General features: G+C 36.4%; 1 protein-coding gene across 5 annotated transcripts in view; it reads left to right on the top strand.

The window, feature by feature from the left end:
• The window catches only part of kif21a (kinesin family member 21A), a 253,360-nt gene that overhangs the window by 173,392 nt on the left and 57,302 nt on the right, over nucleotides 1–22,666 (top strand). For all 5 annotated transcript variants that reach the window (XM_039761105.1, XM_039761101.1, XM_039761104.1 and 2 more), the window contains 6 exons: nucleotides 2,583–2,661; nucleotides 6,482–6,593; nucleotides 8,115–8,303; nucleotides 8,380–8,579; nucleotides 13,040–13,147; nucleotides 21,763–21,831. In XM_039761105.1, coding sequence (XP_039617039.1) covers nucleotides 2,583–2,661; nucleotides 6,482–6,593; nucleotides 8,115–8,303; nucleotides 8,380–8,579; nucleotides 13,040–13,147; nucleotides 21,763–21,831 — 757 coding nt within the window. The remainder of the gene's footprint in view (nucleotides 1–2,582; nucleotides 2,662–6,481; nucleotides 6,594–8,114; nucleotides 8,304–8,379; nucleotides 8,580–13,039; nucleotides 13,148–21,762; nucleotides 21,832–22,666) is intronic.

The following is a 22,666-nucleotide window of genomic DNA, read 5'->3' as shown; positions in this document are numbered from 1 at the left end:
TAGGTGCTACTTATTTTAGTATTGGTCAATGTGCATGTTGAAGGTAGAGCCTCTGATAAAGTGCTACATGAAAAGCACTATATAAAAGGATTACATGTGGTATAAATTCCACGCAAGCAGGTTAGGCAAATTGCTTGCAATCCTGAGAACATCTGCAACCTTTAAAATAAATACTAATGGTCTTATATAGCACTTTTTCTATTCTCAAAGCACTTCACAGAAATTCAAAATGGACAACAGAGAAAAACAGAAAAAAGATAAAAAATTCAACCTTGGATACAAAATAATATCAACATAAAGCACTAAATAAAGGTAAATACAGAAAACAATTAGAATAAAGACAATAAGCCAGAATAAAATACAAATACTACAGGAAATCCAAGAACAAATGAAATAATTTATGATGTAAAAAGAGATAATTCTATGCAATTAAACTGAGAGAGAGGGCCAGAGTGTCAGAGTAAGATGAACACCTTCCTGAGCAAATGAATTTTAAGTTGATTTTTTTTTTTTTTTAAGAACAAATTGAGTCAGATGATCTAATTAATTTAGTAAGGTTGTTTGTAAGTCTGGGTGTAATAGACTTGATGGCTCTTTCACCCATATAGTGCAGGTTAGATTGGGGCAAAGCTAAAAAAAAAATCCTTATTGGGCGAACGGGAGCATAGTGATGGCGGAGGTTATTGATGTAGTTTGGTGTAAGGCCATTTAAAGTTACAACTTGGTAAGAGGATAGAAACAGAATAGAAATTTAAATTGGCCCTGTTTCCGCATTCAAAAGTTTGTGTATAGCTTAAAAAATCCTGTTTATTTTTGATGTTTTTTGTTCAAAGTATATTATTTGAAAGGTTATAATTCTTTAACTATACACTCATTAATTCCCATCAAATGTTAATAGAGGGGTTCTTCAATGTCCTAATGGTATATGCAGGTGAAAAATCATAGATTATGGGTGCTGTTGTATTTGAAACAAGTACTGATCTTTTTTTTTTTTATGAGTTTCATTCTCAATTTTGTCTTAAGAGGCCGTGTAGCTTGTGTACTGGGTTCATGAAACTTGCTAGCTTTTTTTGTTTGATGTTCTTAACATTTGAATATTTTATTTCGAGATTGTATGCTATGATTTTTAAATTTATGTAAAAAGAATTGATAAAATGTTTTCTAATATCTAACTGTAAGTAGAAATATTTATAAATTTTGGAAGGACATATATAGTCTTACGTTTAGGTACCATAGATATGTGTTTATGCATACATCTGCATACAATTGCTTTGTTAATCATTTTTTTGATCATCAGTGTTAGGCAGAAATGTTTTTAGCAAAAACAAAAAATACTTCAGCTTAATTGATATTTTATCATGAAGAATTTAGAGTTGCATTTATTTTAAGGTACAACATATTGGCAAATAAATAAATCCAAACTAAAAATTGCTATTAGACTTTTCTCAAGATAACAAAAGCAGTTAAAGTTAGGTGAAGTTCTGGAAATGTAAGAGTTACTTGAAGTGTTTTAATTTGAGTATAATTTAAACTTTTAAATGCATTCAAGTAATTAATATAATAAACTTACACACAAACATTCAGGATCTTTAATTTTAAATTATTTCCTAGTATACTGTAACACTTTTCCTACTTGTGCTTTGTCAGCATGGCTTTTTGACATAACCAAAGTCTTTATAACTTATTAGGGAAGTACACTCAGTTCACGAAGTACACTTAGTTCACTAACCTGTTCTCTAAAGCGTTCAGTGAATCTCAAACACTGTATCACATACAACAATTTATAGTCAAGCCCTTCAACCACAAATGTTTTGAATTTTTTTTTTCTTTTTCTTTTTTTTGTTAAACTGGCTGATTGGTCTTGATCATGTTGCACAACACAGTAGTATCTGGATAGTTATTAAAATAATCTACAGTATGATTAAGTAAGTTGGTTGAGTCAGTAGTTGTTGAGAGAACCTTTAATTGTAGGGACTACAGTACACATAAATAATATATATTATTATTTTAACTGCTTGACTTGTTTTAACTCTAAAGTTTTTCTTCATATGATTAAATTGTTAAATTCTAATTGTCAAAAGTGCATAATTATTCCAGCTATATGTGGGGTTTAAAGTATGGTTTGGTAACTACCCCTTGGTTTGTCTATGAATCACATTTATGTTTCTTTCTTACTAATTCTGCAACTGTAATTATTTATCATATACTAATTCTGCTTCAAAATACAAAAATCATGTCCATTGTGGTTTACTCAAAAGGTTGCTTTAGTAAGAATTGTTCTGAAATTATTTTAGTTTGTTGTTTTTTTTTTTTTGTTTGTTTGTTTTTTTTTTGCCTTTAAAACCATTACTTCTGGAAGCACTAGATTTCACTATGTAGAGTTCTTACTAAAGCATTTTTCCTCATTAATATGTTCTATTATTGAATATTTCTGGTTATAAGTGGTGTAGATAAAATGATTAGTCCATTTTTTTGTTTCCATCTTCATTTTTATCTTTGTCATTAAAAGGTTTATTTAATATTATTTGTATTTTTCTGTTGTCTTTCAAGAGTTCGTTAAAATGATGCATCTTATTTTTCAGTGTTGTTAAAGGGGAAAGCCCAGATAATGAGACTGACAAAGGAGAATTTGCAGATCAAATCAGTGATGAAACTGAAATGGTAAGTATCTCTGTTCTAACTTGTACTGTTGCATTACAGTCCCAAAGAGAAATATTGTGGGTCGTTGTATTATGTTCATTTTTATGCGAGTTAATTTTTAAAATGTTTTATCACAAAAGATTATTTAAATCCTCTGTTCAGCATTTTTTATCAAAAACTTTATTGCTGCAAATATGCTATACAATATCTGTCTGTGCATGCGTGTGTGTGTGCGCGTGCATGCGTGTGTGTGTGTACTTGCGTTGTAAGTCAAGAAGCAGACACGAAAAAAGGTTTGGAGCATGCCTGTCACCCCTTATAATAAAAATAAATTAAAAATAAATGATCTTTTCACAAAGTTATTGATAACGTCTTTTCAGATGGGAGTCTGATGTAGAACTTATTCAAAGATGGCCAAAGGTCAACGAGGGTGGAAAAAGGAAGTGATATTAGTGGTAAAACAACCATTGAGAGAAGGCATTAGCACAGCACCAACCCTTGGTTTTGCGGATAGCTACTATCATCAGAGCCTTTAAGCTGCCTCCCAAGTGCACGCTCATGACAGTCTTCTGACTATTTAGAAGTACTCATGAGTTACAAAGAGTCAAAACCCTGGACAGTTGGTAGCATCCCAAGGTCAATCTTCAGTGTTTGTAGTGGTGCATTTTATTTGGTTAGATTGTGTGTGCTTTGTTCCCAAAGTGATTAGTTTACTTAAATATCTTTCTGTTAATAATACCAAACAGTAAATTTGTTTTTTATAATCCTTATAGTTATAAAATTTGTTTGGATTACCTCTAGAGTTATAAAGCTAACAGACAACACATTTTTATTATAATAAGTCCAGTTTTTATTATTTATTACTTTTACTTATAGTCAATATATACTGGAAAGCATAGCATTAATACCGTGGACTACTTCACATTTATTTTTTAAATTGAAAAAACTATTTATTTTTTTTTACAGACTTTCATCATAAAACTCAATTATTTGAAAGTGAAAACAAAAGTTTTAAAAAAGGAAAGAAATGATGTCCTTTAATTATATTCCACCTTAAATTAGTTTTTACTTAAGATGTTTCTACCACCTTTCTCCTTAAGAACACTTAAATATTTTTCAAACCGCTGAGAGTCGCTCAAAATTCAAGGCAGTCCTTGGTCAGAAATTTTCCATATCTGTCACTTATATGTAGCTGGCCAAACCTGAGCATTTTCTTCTCAAATAGGAATTTAACAACGTTTTGAATTATGGTGCAGCTGGAAGATCAATCTTCTTGGGAGTCCCTCTTTTATCAAACATGATGGAAGACTAATGCCTTCTGTCCTTTCTGAAGGTGTCACAATGACAATGCTCCATATAAAACTTTTAAAGATCAGTGAAATGCTATTTTTGATAGGTATTGATTTGTAGAAAGAATGTAAAAGACTTTTGAAGGGATCACATGTGTGTATCATAGAATACTGTGAAGGCAATCATTAACAATCTGAGGAAATACGGCATTACCATGTAGCAAATTCTCTATAAGTAGTATACATCTTCAGGCAGGATGACAAGATGGAAGACATTTCTTTCAAAAAATAAGCCCTTATAATTTTTTTTAAATAGACACCTTTCCCAAAGCAAAGTGGGGAAGCATTGTTTTGTCTAAGAGGCCAAGATAAAGCATTTTGAATAACACCGCTCATCACACAAAGAACTGATTATGGTGGCATGCAGTATATAGGTCTGCTTCTGTTCAGTGGACACATGAGGTCTGGTCATGATGGAAAGAAAAAAATAATACTATAATGACAATTTGGGGCAGAACCTGATGGCTTTTACCAGAAAGCTGAAGATACAGAAAAATTCACCTTTCCACTTGAATAGTAATCCAGTGCACACAGCCAAATGAACCAAAGAGTACCTTAAAAAAAAAACTAAAAAGCATTCTTAAAATCTGACAGTGTACCAGAGATCTCTTCACAGCTTGACTGAGCCTGAAATCTTCTGAAAAGAAGAAATAGGATAAATTACAAAATCCAATCTAAGATCATGGATGCCTATTCTAAAAGACTTACGTAATCAAAAGAAAAGATGCTTACATTAAGTATTGGTTAGAGTTGTGCACACTTATTCAGGAACAGACATGTGATTTAATCAGAAAATCCAGAATTGATCATTTGACAGATTTCTGTCTCCACTGTGCTGGAGGACTGCTGTTGAGAGCAGTATCCCCAGGAACAATCACGGATGCAGACAGTTTCCCACCTGTGCACTTAGGTGAGAAACGCCCATACCGTGAATCGCCCTGAGAACCGCTTCAGCCACACTACCACGCCCCCTCGCTAAGCCGTGAGCACAGTGATTGTTTATTTAAAAGTGGCCCTTTTGTCGTGCATTGTGGACCTGCTACACCACAGTGTCCCAAGCAGTCATTTTAACATTCACGGCTCATGACAGCTGCAGTATCTGCAGCTTGTTGCTCCCAGTAGAGTCTGAGTATATTATGAGAAGTGTTTAAATGCAATGGTTAAGTTTGTGCTTTGGCAGCCCCAATGGAGTTTGATTTGGAAACAAGCCTATTGATACAATGGTGCATTTATGAAACAATATTGACATTCACTGTACTCGTCCAATGATACGAGTCAATGAAACATTAAAAACTGTGGTCCCAACCCACTTTCACATACATTGATGTCTATTTTCCATCAAGAACTTTCATCTTCACATCATTTTATAGTGTAAAGGCTAACCCCAACACAGACAGGCAGACACAGACACAACTTCAAAGCACACACAATATTTATTTTCTTTTTTCTCTTGTGGGAAACTCCTTCCACCATTTCCCACAAGCCAAACACAGTCCCCAGCACAACACAACACAATTCTTTTCTTTTCCTCCTCTACTCCTCCATGCAAGCTTTGTCTCTCTCCTTCCAACTCTGGCTCCCAGAGTGGTGTCTGCTGGCTCCTTTTATAAGGCACCCGGAAGTGCTCCAGATGGTCATTGTCCTACTTCCAGCAGCATTTCCAGGTGTGGCAGAAGAGCTGTTCTCCAGGCCTCAGCAGCCATTGCAGCACCCCTGGATCCCAACAGGGCTGTATCCAACTCTCATGTAGCCCTGCAGGATCCTGAGGCACCACTTCAACCCAGGAGGACTGCCATTTGGTGCTGGGTAGGTTGGCTCCCCCAGTCCTTCCTGCGTGGAGGCATCCTGGCCATCCATCACAACAGACAGTGATAAACGTTCTACAAAAGTGCAGTCAGTTTGGCATGTGATACCTTAGCTTTAGTTTTTAGATTTTTTATTCCCCTCTGTCATGTGGTAATTTCATGCAATACATGACACATTTCGTATTGGCAGTATTTTGTTTCACGAAATTCAGTACAGTAAAATTTTTGTCTCGTGCCTAATACAAAATGGAGAGAAGAGCCATGTAGATTATTCTTGTTCATGTTCTTTTAAATGTGTGCTCTGTCATACTGTAGTTGAGTAACTTATTTAAAGCTGAGCCAGGAAAAGGACCCCAGTGTCCAAACCACTTTATCTGATTCTTGGTCCCATGTGCTGGGGAGAAGAAGCTGGCAAAACCATAACAATAGACTATAGCTATAGGGCATTTATTTCTTTTGTATATTACTAAACCTCAAGCCTAAGCCTGTGTGGTATATGATCTTATGTGTGACATATTAATACACATGTCTATATTAATTTTATTTCACATTAAAGTGAGATGATTTTGTGATCCTAATCTTGAAAACCTTTATTTATTAAACTGTGAAGCCAAAATTATTTGCTTCAGACTTGTTGAAAAGTGAACATTTTCAACGGTATGAAGTGAAGTAACTGTGCTTTGTTAGGAGGTACAAGAAGGCAGTGATCATGAAGAGGGTGATGAAGAGGAAGAAGATGATGCAGACTTGGATTTAGAGGATAGTTCTGAAGAATCTGATTCTGAACTTGATGAAAAAGGTTTTTTTTTTATTATTATTTGCAATTGTCATCTTTAAATCGGAATATATCTAATGTTAAACAGTGTGTGTTGTTATGAATACTGAAGCTAGAATCCATAAAGGAAATCTTAAAAAATATATATATATATTTTACCGAAAGAAAAACAGTTTGGTACTGTAGGTTCAGACCATTACATATCAGTAATGGACTGTGCAAAAGGAAACAATGGTACAGTTATCAGTATTAAAAAAAAAGTAGGGCTTGTCTGTCTGTCTTGTGTTTTGTGTACCACGACAAAATGGAAAAAATTATTTAAAAAAAAAAAGGGCCAAGACTACAGCTGAACATGCTGTACTTGTAGGGCCTTTGTGCAGCACTGGCTCTGTCAGTTAGCAGCACGTAGCTGTCTGAAAAAAGTGCAAGAACATGATTCTTTGAAAGTGTGAAGCTGTGCTGAAAAGTTGGATAATTTGACATGCCCATCAGTTTTTAGTCATGTAATCTGACATGGTCTGGCAATAAGATTATCATCTTATGTCATTAAGTCTGACATTCCCTCTGACTAGAAATTGTGTAATGTGACATCAGCCTAAATTGAACAATGGGGAATAACCTTATTGTGTAATTGCTTAAAAATTCAGGGCATTCTGAGAGACAAAACATGCCAGTCAGACTTCTGAAAAAGTTGCCGCACCATTGGCATTACTAGCTGCTCAGCTGTAATATTTAGTTGTCGTAAGGAGTTAAAGCTTAGAATGTGATATTTTAGCAGTCTAAATCATAAGATGCTGTACAACTAAGACTAGGAATAACTCAGTCAGAGATACTCACTTAAAAAGGAGAAATTGGAATTCTTCAACACCTTCAAGTTCTGGTGTACAGAGGGAGAAGATGGGGAGCGGCAAGCTGCCTTCTTTGAGCAAATGTGGAGAGAGTAAACAAGTTTTAACATATTATCGTGTAAACTGATTATAGAATATGCAACTGTAACTTGTGAAGGCTGCCTGTGAACAGACAAGATATCCTTCTGCATTTAGGAACTGACCTGTGCTTCTCTGCGGAAAAACAGTCCTTGCTCTTCTTTGGAATGACTTAACCTGTTGTTACTTGAGAGCATAAAATGGTTTAAAATAAGAAATGCATTCTTCATTTTGAATCAAATTCAATTTGCCTTAATGTTTTGCTTTTGTAAAATAGATTAAACAATGTTCAGTGAAGCAGTAGTTTTTACACAACACATTCCCAGGAACTGTATGCCCCATTTTGAAAATAGCATTATAAAGACAATCATCGATCAGACTGAAACAAATAAAACAAAATTTTTTCTTTTAAGAAAACCAGCAATGGTTTAATAAATACTACAACTTTTCGAAATTAAAATAAAAATCGTTACCTGTTATTTAACTTCAGAAAAGCAAATGTTTAAATCATAGTTTTTTTCAGAATCCAAATATTTAAAAACAGTATGTTGTGGTTTAGTAAATGTAGTATTGCTGTTAAAGAGATTTTTGTTCTTTTTGTTGTTTTATTATTTTACAGCTAATTATCAGGCAGATCTTGCAAATATTACTTGTGAAATTGCAATTAAACAGAAGTTGATTGATGAATTAGAAAATAGTCAGAGAAGACTACATACCTTAAAACAACAGTATGAGCAGAAGTTAATGATGCTTCAAAGCAAAATCCGTGACACACAGCTGGAAAGGGACCGTGTTCTGCAGAATATGGGTATGTTCTCAAAGATTTGTCATAGTATATGTTTTTAGTAAAAATGTGAGCTAATAAACTTTGACATATTTTACAGGTTCAATGGAGTCATATACGGAAGATAAAGCAAACAAAATTAAAGCTGAATATGAGAAAAAGTTAAGTACTATGAATAAGGAGATGCAGAAGTTACAGGCTGCTCAGAAGGAACATGCTAGGTTACTGAAAAATCAATCACAATATGAAAAACAGTTAAAGAAACTTCAACAGGAAGTTACAGAAATGAAGAAAACTAAGGTACCTCCTTTTTACTTTCACTTATTCACTTTCAGCTTATTAGTTGTTACTGTTAATGGTTCATTTCCCTTAATTTGGAGTAGAATGCTGTAAAGTTGGCCAGCATGCACTAGTCTACGAGGTAGCCGAGTTTAATGTCATTTTACCACAGGGTCACATCCAGGGATTGGAATATTATTGCCTATATCTGAATTAAAGGCATTTATTTTGCTGATAATATTTCATGGTTTAAATAAAATATAGATGTACACAATGGACAAAGATTTCTACTTCTTTGTTACAGCCATTTAAGATATTTCATGAATCAAAAGATTCTATATAAGCTAGTCAGTTTACAGGGAGTGCAGAATTATTAGGCAAGTTGTATTTTTGAGGATTAATTTTAATATGGAACAAACACAGTGCTATCAGTCAATCCAAAATGTTAATAAACCTGAAACCTGAATGTTTCACAACGGAAATGTGAGTGTGAACATCATCAGGGGAATACATATGTGCGCACAATTATTAGGCAACTATTAGTGTGCAGATTTATTATGCAACTAAAGGAAAAATGAAAATTTTCCCATCTCACTTGTTTATTTTCATCTGTTATAGTGAGAATAATAAACAAACACCTCAAAATTTACAAATAAACATCTCTGACATTTCAAAAAATAAATCAATCAATCAATGACCAATATAGCCACCCTTCTTTCCAATAACAGTCATAAGCCTTTCCATTCATTGAGTCTGTCAGTTTCTTGATCTGTTGACGATCAGCTTTTTGTGGAGCAGTGACTACAGCCTCCCAGACACTCTTCAGAGAGGTGTATTGTTTTTCTCCCCCGTAAATCTAGCGTTTAAGAAGTGCCCACAAGTTCTCGATAGGGTTTAGGTGAGATGAGGAAGGGGGGCCATGTCATTATTCCTTCATCTTTAAGGCCTTTACTGGCTGGCCACGCAGTGGAGAACTACGATGCAAGTGATGGAGCATTGGCATGCATAAAAATCCTGGTCTTTTTCTTGTATCACTGTTTGAAGAAAGTGTCTTCGAAAAACTGGCAGTAGGTTTGGGAGTTGATTTTGAGTTCATCTTCAATGTAAAAGGTCCAACTAGCTCATCTTTAAAAATACCAGCTCATACCAGTACCCCACCTCCACGTTGGAGTGGAGCTCTGTGCCCATTACTGATCCACAGGTCCATCCATCTGGTCCATCAAGAGTCACTCTCATCTCATCGGTCCATAAAACCTTTGAAAAAATCTGTCTTCAGATATTTCTTGGCCCAGTTTTGACGTTTCAACTTATGTTTCTTGTTCAGTGGTGGTTGGGTTTCAGCCCTCCTTACCTTGGCCATGTCTTTGAGCACTGAACACCTTGTACTTCTGGGCACTCCAGGTAGGTTGCAGCTCTGGAATATGAAAGTACTGGAGGATAATGGGTTCCTGGTAGCTTCACGTTTGATTCTTCTCAAATCTTTGGCAGCTAATTTGCGTCTTTTGTTCTCAACACGTTTCTTGTGACCCTGTTGACTATTTGCAACAAAATGTTTGATGGTTCTGTGATCACACACCAATATCTTAGCAATTCCAAAAGTGCTGCATCCCTCTGAAAGACTTTTTACAATTTTTGACTTTTCAGAGTCAGTTAAATCTCTTTTTTGGCCCATTTTGCCTGAGGAAAACTAGCTGCCTAATAATTCTGCACACCTTGATATAGGGTGTTGATCTCCTTAGGCCACACCCTCCCTCATTACACAAATACACATCACCTGACGTGCTTAAATCCAATAAGCATTCAAGTTAATACAGCTTGGAGTTGGAATATACGCATTAAAAATGATGATATGGTCAAAATACTCACTTGCCTAATAATTGTGCACACAGTGTAATAAGTTATATTCACTTGTTTGTTAAGTGAGTATGAGATGATGATCTAAAATATAGAGATATTCTGTTCTGTCAATTCAAGTGTGAATATTAAGAGTGTAATACTTTATCATTATAACCACATCAGTTTAATGGAATTTGATTTTGCGAAGCTCTTAAAAACATAACAAAAATAAATGATTGTCAACAAGGACAGCAATAATTAGCGTTCCCTTGCAGTCTCCAAACAACTGATTTAACAAAGACACCTTTATCAATTGTGTGTCTGTCAAGTAAGTAAACCTGGGAGAGCCATCAAAAAAATGTAGTCAAATTACTTTTATGCGTGCATACTTGGCTAATAAATCTGAATCTGATTCTTATTAAACAAATTCATAAAATTCATAAGATCAGTATTTCACAGATTGTGAGCTAGCAATGATATGAAATGTAATAGAACTCGTTAAGTTTGACTTGAGGCATTTAACAGATGTAAAAAGATTGGATAGATAGTTTAAAGGATGTGAAGATTCTAGTAAGATAGCCTTTATACGTTCAATCTAGAAAATTATTGTGAATTCACAGTGGGAAATCACTGCAATGGCTGTAGAATTTTCAAAATGCAAACCAGAGTATTTAGAGAAAGGTTTTTTTTTTTTAATTTTGCACTAGCCAGTCCAAAAAAAGTATCGGTTCTGACACCAGCATATGTATTCCCATGTTTACAATGACTAGGGCTTTTAGTAGCGCTTCATAATTTGGAAGATGTTAGTATTCTGTAAAGACTCATCAGAAAACTATTTACACTCGTCCCTTAAAAAAGTCTTCTTGATAACTGTAACATCAACAAGAGCAATACATGAACAGCAACTTTATACACAGCAAATGTTGAAGAACAAGATTATGAGCATTTCTACATCACTATGAATCATAAATATCCATCCTTGGGTTTCATGAAGTTAGGTTGGCAACAGTTGTGTTGTGGAATCTAGGTGACATGCTTTTACTAAGTCATATGAAGAGGGCCCCAAAAACGTAATTGCTGGTATCACACATATATTTGACTTCATTGTAATACTGTAGTACAAACAGGTCTTCAGGGAGACCTATGTTTCATTGGCATACAAAACCTAACTACCTCCCCTTCATTCCAGAGAAAGTTTTTGTTCGCTTAAGCAAAAGGCAGGCTCTTATTAGAAAGTCATGGAATGGCAGTTATACCTGATATACAACAATCAGCCACAATGTTAAAGCCATCTGCTTAGTATTTTTAGATACCCCTACCCCCAATGCCACTAAAAGAGCTCTGACCCATAAAGGCATGGATTACACAAGACGTCAGTTGGTGTCTTGTGATATCTGACACAAGATGTTAGCAGAAAATCCTATAAATGGCAAGGTGTGGTCTCTATGAATCAGACTGTTTTTTTATAGTACATCCCACAGATGCTAGATCATATTGAGATCTGGGGAATTTGAAGGCCAAGTCAACACCCTAAACTCTTTGTTGTGTTCCTCAAACCATTCCTGAACAATTTTTGCAGTGTGGCAGGGCACATTATCCTGCTGAAAGAGGCCACTACTATCAGGAAATACTTCTGCCAAGGGGTGTATTTGGTCTACAGCCATTTTTAAGTAGGTGGTACATGGATGCCAAGACCGAACGCTATCCAGCAGACCATTGTCCAGAGAATCGCACTGCCTCCGTCGGCTTCCCTGCTTCCCTAGTGCATCCAACTGCCATCTGTTCCCATGGTAAATGACGTACATACACGCGGTCGTCCACATGATATAAAGTAAAACGTGATTCATCAGACCAGACCATCTTATTCCATTGCTTCATGGTCCAGTTCTGATGAAGACATGCCCATTGTAGTCACTTTTGGTGGTGGACAATGGTCAGAATGGGCACTTTGACCAATCTGTGACTATGTAGCTCCATATGCAGCAAGCTGGTATACACTATGATCTAGTACCTTTCTCTTGGGGCTAGCAGTACATTTTTCAAAAATTTGTACTACAGTATCACTTATGTTGGTCTTGACCAGATGGGCTATCTTTCAATCTGGATGTGCATCTATGAGCCTGTTGGTCCCATGATGCTCTTGCAGGTTCACTGGTTATCCTTCCTTAGACCATTTTTCGTAGGTAGTAACCACTGAATACTGGGAAAACCCTTGAAAAACCTTGTTGTTTTGGAGATACAGTGACCCAGTAATCTAGCCATCACAATTTGGCCTTGGTCAGAGTTGCTCAGATCCTTACACTTGCCCATTTTGTTCTGCTTTTGGCACATCGCCACCAAGAGCTGACTGTTCAGTTACTGCCTAATATATCCTACTCCTTGACAGTTGCCACTGTATTGATAAAATCAATTTTATTCACTTCACCTGTCAGTGGTTTTAATGTTGTTTTTAATCAATGTATGAATTGTTGCACTGTGTAAAAAATACTTAAGTTCAAAAAACATACCTGTGTAGGTTAAAGGAAAGTGTTTCACATGATCATAACAACAATTACAATTTTCTTTACGCCTTTTTGGAAACCTTTTTTGATTGTGTTTGCCCTTATTGCTTTTAATGGTAGTATTTTTGATAAAATCAATTTTAGGTGAAACTGATGAAACAAATGCGGGAAGAACAAGAAAGAGCAAGGATGACAGAGTCCAAGCGTAATCGTGAAATAGCTGCACTTAAAAAGGACCAGCGAAAACAAGAGGTAAGTTGAATTGATCCTTTTTTAAAAGCACTAAATATGGAGTAACTACTGTGTCACTATCAAGTGCACAAATGCCTAGGTCTGTGTATATTTGTCTTTTCACAAAACTTCATTTTCTTAGGATGCATTGAGTTCACTACTGGTTTATTTACAGGACTACATAAAAGAATATGTTCAGCAGGGATTTCAAAGGCTACCTACTTGTTTTATCTTTACTCCTTCCTAAATTCACACATACACATGGAAGACTCAGTTCTGCATTGTGTGATGCAATGGTCTTAGTGCACCTTTTAAAAAGCAAAAGTCTAAAAAAGTATACAAACATTTTAATGATGCTCATGACAAACTACCTCACAATTTAGTTCAGTGTAAAAATGGAGAATGACTGTGTACATATTTTCTTAGCTTTCCCTATGTTGAGTATGAATTGCTTCTATCATAGTAAAGAAGTGCACTGAGTCTGCTGCATGTTTTATCAGGTAGCTGAGTAGCAATGGGAAACGTGATTTGAATGTTTTTTCAACGCTCACTGCCTCTAAAGACAGGGCTGCAAATCTGTTGTTAATTTTAATTGCACATAGTGGACTCTATGCTATCATCTTCCAGACAGTCTTCAGAAGCCATTAAGAAGGCAAATAGAATGTTAGGTTATATAACATGGTGTATGGAGTAAAAGTCCAAGGAGGTTATGCTGAAGCTTTAGAATGGTCTGGTGAGGCCTAATCTGAAGTATTATGTGTAGTTTTGGTCTCCAAGCTACAAAGTGGGCGCTAGAAAAGTTCAGAGAAAGCGACTGGGTTAATTCCAGGCCTACAAGGATGAATTATGAATGAAGTTTAAAAGAGCTGAGCCTTTTCAGTTTAAGCAAAAGAAGACTAAGAGGTGACTGTTATTTTAAAATGAGTTCATCAAGAACACATGGACACAGTTGGAAACTTGTTAAGGTTAAATATCGCACAAACATTATGAAGTTTTTCTTTACAGAGAGAACCATAGACACTTGGAATAAGCTACCAAGTAGTGTGGTAGACAGTAAAACTTTAGGGACTTGACCTGATGTGTTTTTTTAGAAGAATTAAGTAGATAGGACTGGTGAGCTTTGTTGGGCTGAATGGCCTGTTCTATTGTGGATTGTTCCAATGTTATAATTTTCTAATGGCTGAAGACAATGTTCAGACAGCACAAGGACCTTGGCAAGATTTGAAATCTTAAACAAATATCCTTGATGCTCACTAGCATTGTCATGTACAAATGCAAACTTACTGATTAGTACGTCATGTTAAATATGGAGAATCAAAACATGGTGCTTTTTCTAGATATAAAATGTAACATAGTCCGAAGTCCCCATGGCATGTGTGCTGTAGTTATCTCATTGGTTTGCCTTCCATTGGTGCAAGTAAGTAATTATTTAGTTTCACTTTATGGTTTTACCTTTTATCATGAACAGGATACTGGCAGCAGTCACAAGAAAAACATTTGCTTTATTCTCTAAAATGACTTACACACACACACTGTCCATCATATGCCTGTGGTAAAGTGAGGTCTGCAGCTGAATGGCAGCTTTCAAATAAATAATTGCTGCACAAGCGTCTTTGTGAGTGGTGGTGGGTTCGGGTGTTATTAGAATGGTGAGAGTGGTTCCCGTGTGCGATGCGGTAGCAGACGGCCCTGCACTTAGTGCACAAGTACGGAGTTGCCAGCGACCCTAATTGACATCAGGAGATGCTGATTGCTGCAGCAGTGCCAAGTCCCCATTTTTAAAAAGGAAGCATGAGTGTGAGAGAGGGGGGAATCGAGTAAGAAAAAAACAAGAAGAGAGCAGAGGTTAAAGGAAGAGAGAGAGATTAAGGTAGGAGGCGGAATAAAGCGGTGTATGTGAGTGAAATTAAGAATGGGTGAAGGCAGGCAGCTGGGAAGGAGAGCATCTTGAGCAGAATGAGTGGCTGACACCTATTGGCTGAAACAGAGATCACTTTGGCTGAGCAACTCAGGGAGGCAGAGCGATTTGTGTTAAAAGGAATAACTATCTGTAGAAGACCAGGAAGGCCGCGGGGGTTGAAGAGGCTTAAGAGGATAGCTTCAACGTGAGTGCCATGGCCATTGGGGACCCAAGACTAGGTCTAGAGAGGGAACCTTACCATAGCCATGGGATGGCAGGGACCTGAACCTGCCGAAAGTCAGTTGCATATGTTGGTAGGGTAATTCCTCTGCTGCAAGGCCCTTATGGGATAAGCATGGGCGCCGACAGTGAGAAATAAAATCCCCCGAAATTTTTGGAAAAGATAGTTTCCTGCCTGAATTTTAACCTCTTTTTAATGGACTTATTTATTCTGCCTTTATCCTTTACATCACATGTGTCAAACACAAGGCCCGCCGGACCTTGTAATTTGGCCCACAGGAATCATGCTGCAATGTGGGCAAAAAAAATCATGCTGTTTCAATTTTCACCACAAGAGGGTGTATCGCTACTCCGGCAAACGCTGTGTGGCTTCAACAATGCCAGAAGCGCAGTGCTGTATTGTTTCCATGGAGATGTCGGCATGTATTCGCACCAGCATCTCCCGCAGCTTAAGTCAGGTAGGAGGCAGGCCTGTGAGCGTGGTAGGAGGCAGGCCGTAATGCGAGCACGAGCTACTCCATCTCTGAGCAGAAGCTGGCATTTGTCTCACAGCACACACACACACTGCAGGCATTAAATTAGCAGCAGAAGCTGCCAGTTGTTTGTGCATTTGTAGCGCCGATCTGTGAGCAAAAGCTGCCATTGTCTGTTGATCTCTGTTGATCTCTATTGCTGATTATACTGCAGGCATTAAATCAGCATACACTGCAGGCATAAGATTAGCAGCAGAAGCTGCCAGTTGCTGAACCTACACTGCAGGCATTGATTATTAGTAGCAGAATCTGCCATCTGTATTACCCTGCCTGGCATTAACAGGCATTATGTGAACCTTTATTACTACGTCGCCTTCACTCCATCTGCCAAATCAAGCTATCCCAGTGCAGTTTTCTACTTTTCACTTCTACTGCAGATTGCCAATAAACTACATCTTATTAGTGGCGATATTGATCCCAAAATGTCCAAAAAAAGAAAAGTTGGCACTATCAAAGGGTGCCTTTTTGAAGCAATGCATGCTAAAAGTGTGTGAGCTGGTATGCCCAGACCAAATACAGAGTTTTCATTATGTCAGGTTGTCAAGAAACACCATTGCAGACAGAGTTCAGGAACTATTAGGAAATCTTATCAACACAGCTGGCCGAACAGGCATGCAGTTATCTCGCTTTTTCACTTGCTGTCGATGAAAGCACAGACAACACTGATACAGCGCAGCTGTCCATCTTTATACCTTGCCACGAAGACTGACCTCTCTGTCACTGAGGAAATTTTGGATGTTGCTGCCATGCATGGGACGACGACCGGTAGAGATATATTTGAGGCTGTGGAGAAATCCATAAATAATTATAAATTACCCTGGGAAAAGTTGGTGGGGCTAACTACTGATGGCGCACCTGCAATGTGTGGAGAAAAGAAAGGCTTGGTTGGACTAATGAAGGAAAGAATGCCAAAAAGTCACTGCCACACACCTCTGATTACTTGTCATTGTATTATCCACCAAGAGGCTATGTGTGGAAAAGTTCTGGAAATGAATGACAAAATGACCACAGTCATTAAAACAGTTAACTTTATATGTGCTCGTGGCCTGAATCATCGCCAGTTCCAGCAGTTTTTACAGGAGTTGGGTGCAGAGCATGGATACGTGCCATACCACACAGAAGTAAGATGGCTGAGCAGGAGTGCAGTCCTCAAAAATTTTTTGAGCTCCAAGCACAAATCGCTCTTTTCATGAAAAGTAAAGCAAAGCCCTTGCCTGAACTGTCAGATCCCGCCTGGCTATGTGATTTTGCTATGATGTGTGACATATGCAAGCATCTTGCCCAACTGAATCAGAAGCTGCAGGGATGCAAATAAGTCATCACGAAGATGTCTGACATGATCATAGCATTCCAGCATAAACTTCAACTATGGAAGTGCTAACTGGAACATGACAATCTTGCCCACTTTCCTGTTTGTCAGAGTATCTCATCCACTGTTTCTGGTGCTTTTCCTTGTAGTTGGCTGGCTACCAAAGTTAGCCAGTTAATAACTCAATTTGAGTGGTGCTTCTCTGACTTCAGAACACAGCACTCAGGCTTTGACATCTTTGCCAATCCTTTTACAGTTGATGTCAACAATGTGCCCCATCATCTTCAGATAGAGATAATTGAGCTTCAGACTGACAGTGGCCTGATATCAAAGCTTCAGGATGTTGTAATTGAGGACTTCTACCCTCTACTCCACTCTGACTCAATGCCACAGCTCCAGCTTCATGCTGCCGGTGTTCTGTCCATGTTCGGGAGCACCTATCTTTGTGAACAGATGTTTTCAATAATGAATCTGAACAAAAACAAGCACAGGTCACACATCACCAATGACCACCTCCACACTGTTTTGCAGGTTGCTACAGCACAAGAAATAAAACCAGACATTGACTCATTGACCCGGGGTAAATGGTGTCAGACATCTAGCCAGAAAACAAAACAATGAGCATTTTATGTACGTGGCAATGTTACTGTTTTGCTTGATATCATGTGAGTTGGTTTGACAGTCCTGTTAAGGAAAAGATTGTTGCATTCATTTGAAATTCATATTTCTGGTCAACATTGTCAGTTTATGACTTTTCAGTAAACAATTTGGCCCGCGACTTAGGCTGGATTTTAGATTTCGGCCCCTTCTGTGATTGAGTTTGACACCCCTGCTTTACATGAAACACTTTTGTATGGATTATTTGTTTATTAACTTTTTGAAGCACTGCACTTTGGAACACTTGTTTTGTTTTGACTTTTTTGTTAATAAAAGCACTTGCACTTTTTATCATCCCCTTTCTTGGTGTGTTTGTCCTCATCTGTTGAGCTCCTCCTGGTCATTACCATTGATGGTAGAATGCCCAGTGGGGGTTAGGCAGTCTCATGGCCTCAGAACCCCTGAAGATTTTGCTTTTTTTCTCCAGTCCTGTGGAGTTTTTTTTTTTTTTTTTTTTTTTTGTTTTTCCTGACCTCCAAGCCATCGGACCTTAATTTATTCTTTGTTACTTAGTATTGCCTAATCTTATTGTAATATTTTTCTTTTTTCTTCATCTTGTAAAGTACTTTGAGCTACATCATTTGTATGAAAATATTTGTTTGCTATATAAATAAATGTTGTTGTTGATGGTGTCGGCTTCAAGAGGCTTCCAAAAATGAAGAGGGAGTAAGGAATCGCCCTGTCAAAATGCCAGATAGCAAAACACTGGCTTTTCACCGTTTATGATAAAAAAAATTAAAATATGTTGTTATTAAATTGAGGGAAAGAAGATATAAATTTAAATAGAAAGTTAGTATAATTTGAATGTTGTTTTTTTTTGTTATGTGAATTTTAAACTTAAGCCATGGGACAAATTGCTTAATTACATAAATGAGCTCCTCTCTAACAAATGTAGATGTGAAAGAAAATCATCTTTATAATGATACTACAATCTCTCTTAAAGGATAAATTTGGTATTTTGTTGAAATCGAAGCATTTTGTATTAATTTTAAAAATTATCTTGCCCTCATTGGTGCTTTATAATAGAGTCTAATAGGACATGAGGCATCACCACAAAATATGTGTGGAAAATGCATATATACCATGTTTGTGAAGAAGTAACTTCAACTTGAAAAATACTAAGCTTATCCCATAAACTAAACTTTTGTAAATATAGATCTCAATGGAGATCAGCAATGTTCCATATTAGTCTGTAGGGACTAACAATGCAAAAGTATAAGAAAATGATGAAATTATTTTCAACTTGTGTTTTATTTCTAATTCAGAATTTATTTGTTGTTTAATATTTGGGAGCTTCAATTATTTATATTTCATCATGACTCTAAACTGGATTAATTAGGTTTACTTTGAAAATGTTATGTTGTACATTGTTTATATGATATGTGTATTTATTTATGTTTGGCTTTTGTCTTTTGTGTGGTATTGTGTATTTTTTGTGTTTTAGTTTAATTGTATTAAATTTATTGATGTAAAGAGGGCTCTCTGCCTTTGAAAAAATATGTAAGAATACATTTAAATTTAATCAATGTCAGATTTTGTATATTATTCTGAGCAAAAAAGATATTAAAGTGTTGATGGGGTTTAAGTTGAAGCTGATTTTTTTCAAGGTAAAATAATAAAATCCTTTAAAGGGCGCAGTACAGCTGTTATTTTTAAAATCATGAAAAGTTTCAGTTTACAATTTAAAAGTATCCAAATACATTTTTAATCAGATCTTTTTGTCAAAATAGCTGAAAAATTTGTCTAATTTTAAAGGAACACAGTAAGTCCCTTACATACAAACACGTTCTGTTCCGAGAGCCCATTTGGGAAGTCTGCTTTGTCTGTAAGTCCAGCATAGTTAGCATAGGTACCCAGTGAACACAATTTAACCCCCAATCCTCAACTCCTATGGAAAACATATACATGTACAGCTATTTGTACATAAGGAAATGCTTTTAAAAGTGAATATTTGTATTTTGCTACATATTTCTTATATATTTTTTCAATAAAAAACAATGTTTATTTTTGTTTCCTTATGTACAAATTTCCTTTGTTTTCTGTCAGTTGATTTCACAGTTTACGCTGTCACGTAGCCTATGTATACAGACCTAACCTACCTCTCATCAACTCTTTATCGAAAACATTTTTGTACTGTACAGTACACAAGAAGGTGCTTTTAAAAGTTTATATTTGTATTTTTTGTTATAGATTTATAGTACTTTTTAACAAAAAAAATGACTGAAAGATATTTTTTATTCCCATTGTTTTCCATCAGCTGATCTTGGTACAGTAGATTCGCTTACTGCTAGTGAATGAGCCCACGTGATTGTCTTCAAATCCACTTTTGGGCGTTAAACACAAAATAAGAAATCGGATGCTATCATCATTTGACACTTGCCACCCATCACTTAATATTGATGCAGTGAAGATTCATGGAAGGTTTTGAAGCAAAAACAAAAAGCACCACAGTTAAAAGTACTTCCAGCACTAATTCCAGTTTGAGTGTATCAAAATATAAGCCCTCACTTACCTTGCAGTACTCCTGATGTGATCTTAATAGTGCAAAAGATCTTAAAAGATCGTGGTTGCACTATAAGTCCCTGTCTTGCACCCCAAAACATGCGGCTGAGTCTCAGTACTTTAGCAAAACCAGCTTTATTCAGCTTGAAACAGGATTATTTATTGTAGCGTGATCTGCCACTCTCCTATACACAGACACGGCAGTCAAGCAGGATTGTGACCAGGTTAGTGGCCAAGTAATACTGTTCCCTGCATTTACAATGTTTCTTGCATCACCCATTGAGATCTTTTCTGTTTGCTTCGGCGGCAAGCTGCAGCAGAGCTGTGAGCTCAGATAAATAGTCTTCCACCATCGTACTTCAGGATGCTCTTCAGCGTGTTGTCCAGTTGGTGTAGGTCCTAAGAGAGTAGAAACCTAACATTTTCTTGAATGAGTGCCGCATTAATAGGAATGTTTCTCGAATGAACATTACCGAACCACATAAAAACTGCTTTTTCGACATCTTCAAATGCAGCAGTTCGCATATGTTTGCAACCCTAGAATTTTCTTCTTTTCTTGCTCGATCTTTCAAGAAAGTTGATAGTGTCGATGGCAACATTCCGATTCACTGGCATCGTCTTTTTTCTTTTTGCCTGAATCGAGAGCCACAAAAACTTGAAGTTTTTTTTTTTCTTTCTAATATGAACTGTTGTTGTTTTTTTTCGTGTCTGCCATTTCTATAGAAGGGTGACAATACGTTAAATTCCAGTGGATGTTTTTCAAATGTTGACGAGCAATAAGCAAAAGGTATCACAGAAAACAAAAACTTTAAAAAAAAAAAAAAAAAGTATGAGGAAAGTTGGAAGAAAGAAAAATAATTTTACAGTGTTTCTGGTGATTGTTGTGCACAACTGAGCTGCGACCACAGAACTGACGGCTCTGTGGATGATTCATTCAGGCATTTCAAGGTCTTTTGGGCACTTGTAACAAAAGTACTGTATCTGCTGAATGTATTTCGTAGTAACGAGATTTGTATAGACTCGTGTCATATGGGGAAACTGTTGGGGCCATAAAAACACTTTGTTGTAATGAAAATTTCATTGTAAAGATATTCATTGTAATGGAATTTTACCTGTATTTACAAAAGATAATGTGTACAAAACTGGTGTATGTATGTTTTAAGAGCATTTTGTTTGACTGTCCTCTATCTTAGGTTTGAATAGAAATTTAAGTAGATGTTATTTGTATTTAATTATCTGTCTTACACCATAGTCTGTTTATTTCCTTTGGGTTAAAGGAAATTGTGATCCTGTCTTGATCAGAACCAGTGCTGTCATCCTGAATGCAGTGCAGTGTACCTGAGAGCAAATAGAAAATAATTTCCAATAATATTTAGTGTGTTATATACAAAAGTAGTATGTACTTTTTGGTTTTAGGGTCATTTACTAACCCATGGGAATAAAGTGTTGTTCAGTTAAAAATTGCCTTACTAAGGCTTGTGATTTCTTTTCATAGCATCAACTTAGACTTTTGGAGGCAAAGAAAAGACAGCAAGAGTTAATTCTTCGCCGGAAAACTGAAGAGGTAAGATATGTCAGTGGCCTAATAAATTGTTAACAGATACTATATGTAAAAGTTTAAAGATTTGGTGAGTGGAGTGTTGGAATAATGCTTGGGTTGGTTTTGCTTTGATTCATTTTGTAGTCTTTGTTCACACTATTGGGCAAAATTTATATCTTCTAAAAATACTGTGTTCAATAGGTTGCTGTATTAAGACTGTTAATCTTGTAGCTTTGTATATTGCTCTTCATTTACAATATTGATGCATATTTTTCTGGAATATAATCTCTAGGATCATATTCCTGAGCTGGACAAACATTAATTGAGGAACAATATCTTGTTGAGCAAGATTTACCATGATTATGTAGTGGTTAGTCTGTTGATTCAGTGATCCAGTGTCCCGAGTCCAAATTGTATTCCTGGTCACTTTCTGTATGGAGTTTTTTCTTTTCTTTGTGTACTTGTGAAAAACAAGCCAAAAATATTGCACATTTTTCAACAGCAAAAAATACAAATAGCAAAACGTCAGCATAAATACAGTGTCTAGTGTTCAGGATTAGTACACATTCTCTTTTATATGATATATTTTGAAGCAGCCACCAAAACATGGTACAATGTTGTATTTAGGATAGTAAAATTGTGCTTTTTTGCACAGTTTTCTTATATTTTTTCTGTGGCTTGCATATGAGAGGATAGTGCCTGATCTGCGTGATCAACATACCCATTGTGTTACTGTTATCACAGCGCAAGGCTAACGGATTTCCACCGACACAATCGACAGTTGCTACATTATGAATTAGGAATTCTATTTGTGTTTCTACTTTTGGAGTTGGGTATTGATGTAGATATTTAAATATCT

This window comes from Polypterus senegalus, chromosome 8 (assembly GCF_016835505.1).
Source record: "Polypterus senegalus isolate Bchr_013 chromosome 8, ASM1683550v1, whole genome shotgun sequence".
Taxonomy (NCBI): domain Eukaryota; kingdom Metazoa; phylum Chordata; class Cladistia; order Polypteriformes; family Polypteridae; genus Polypterus; species Polypterus senegalus.
This window is presented reverse-complemented; position numbering and strand designations above follow the sequence as displayed.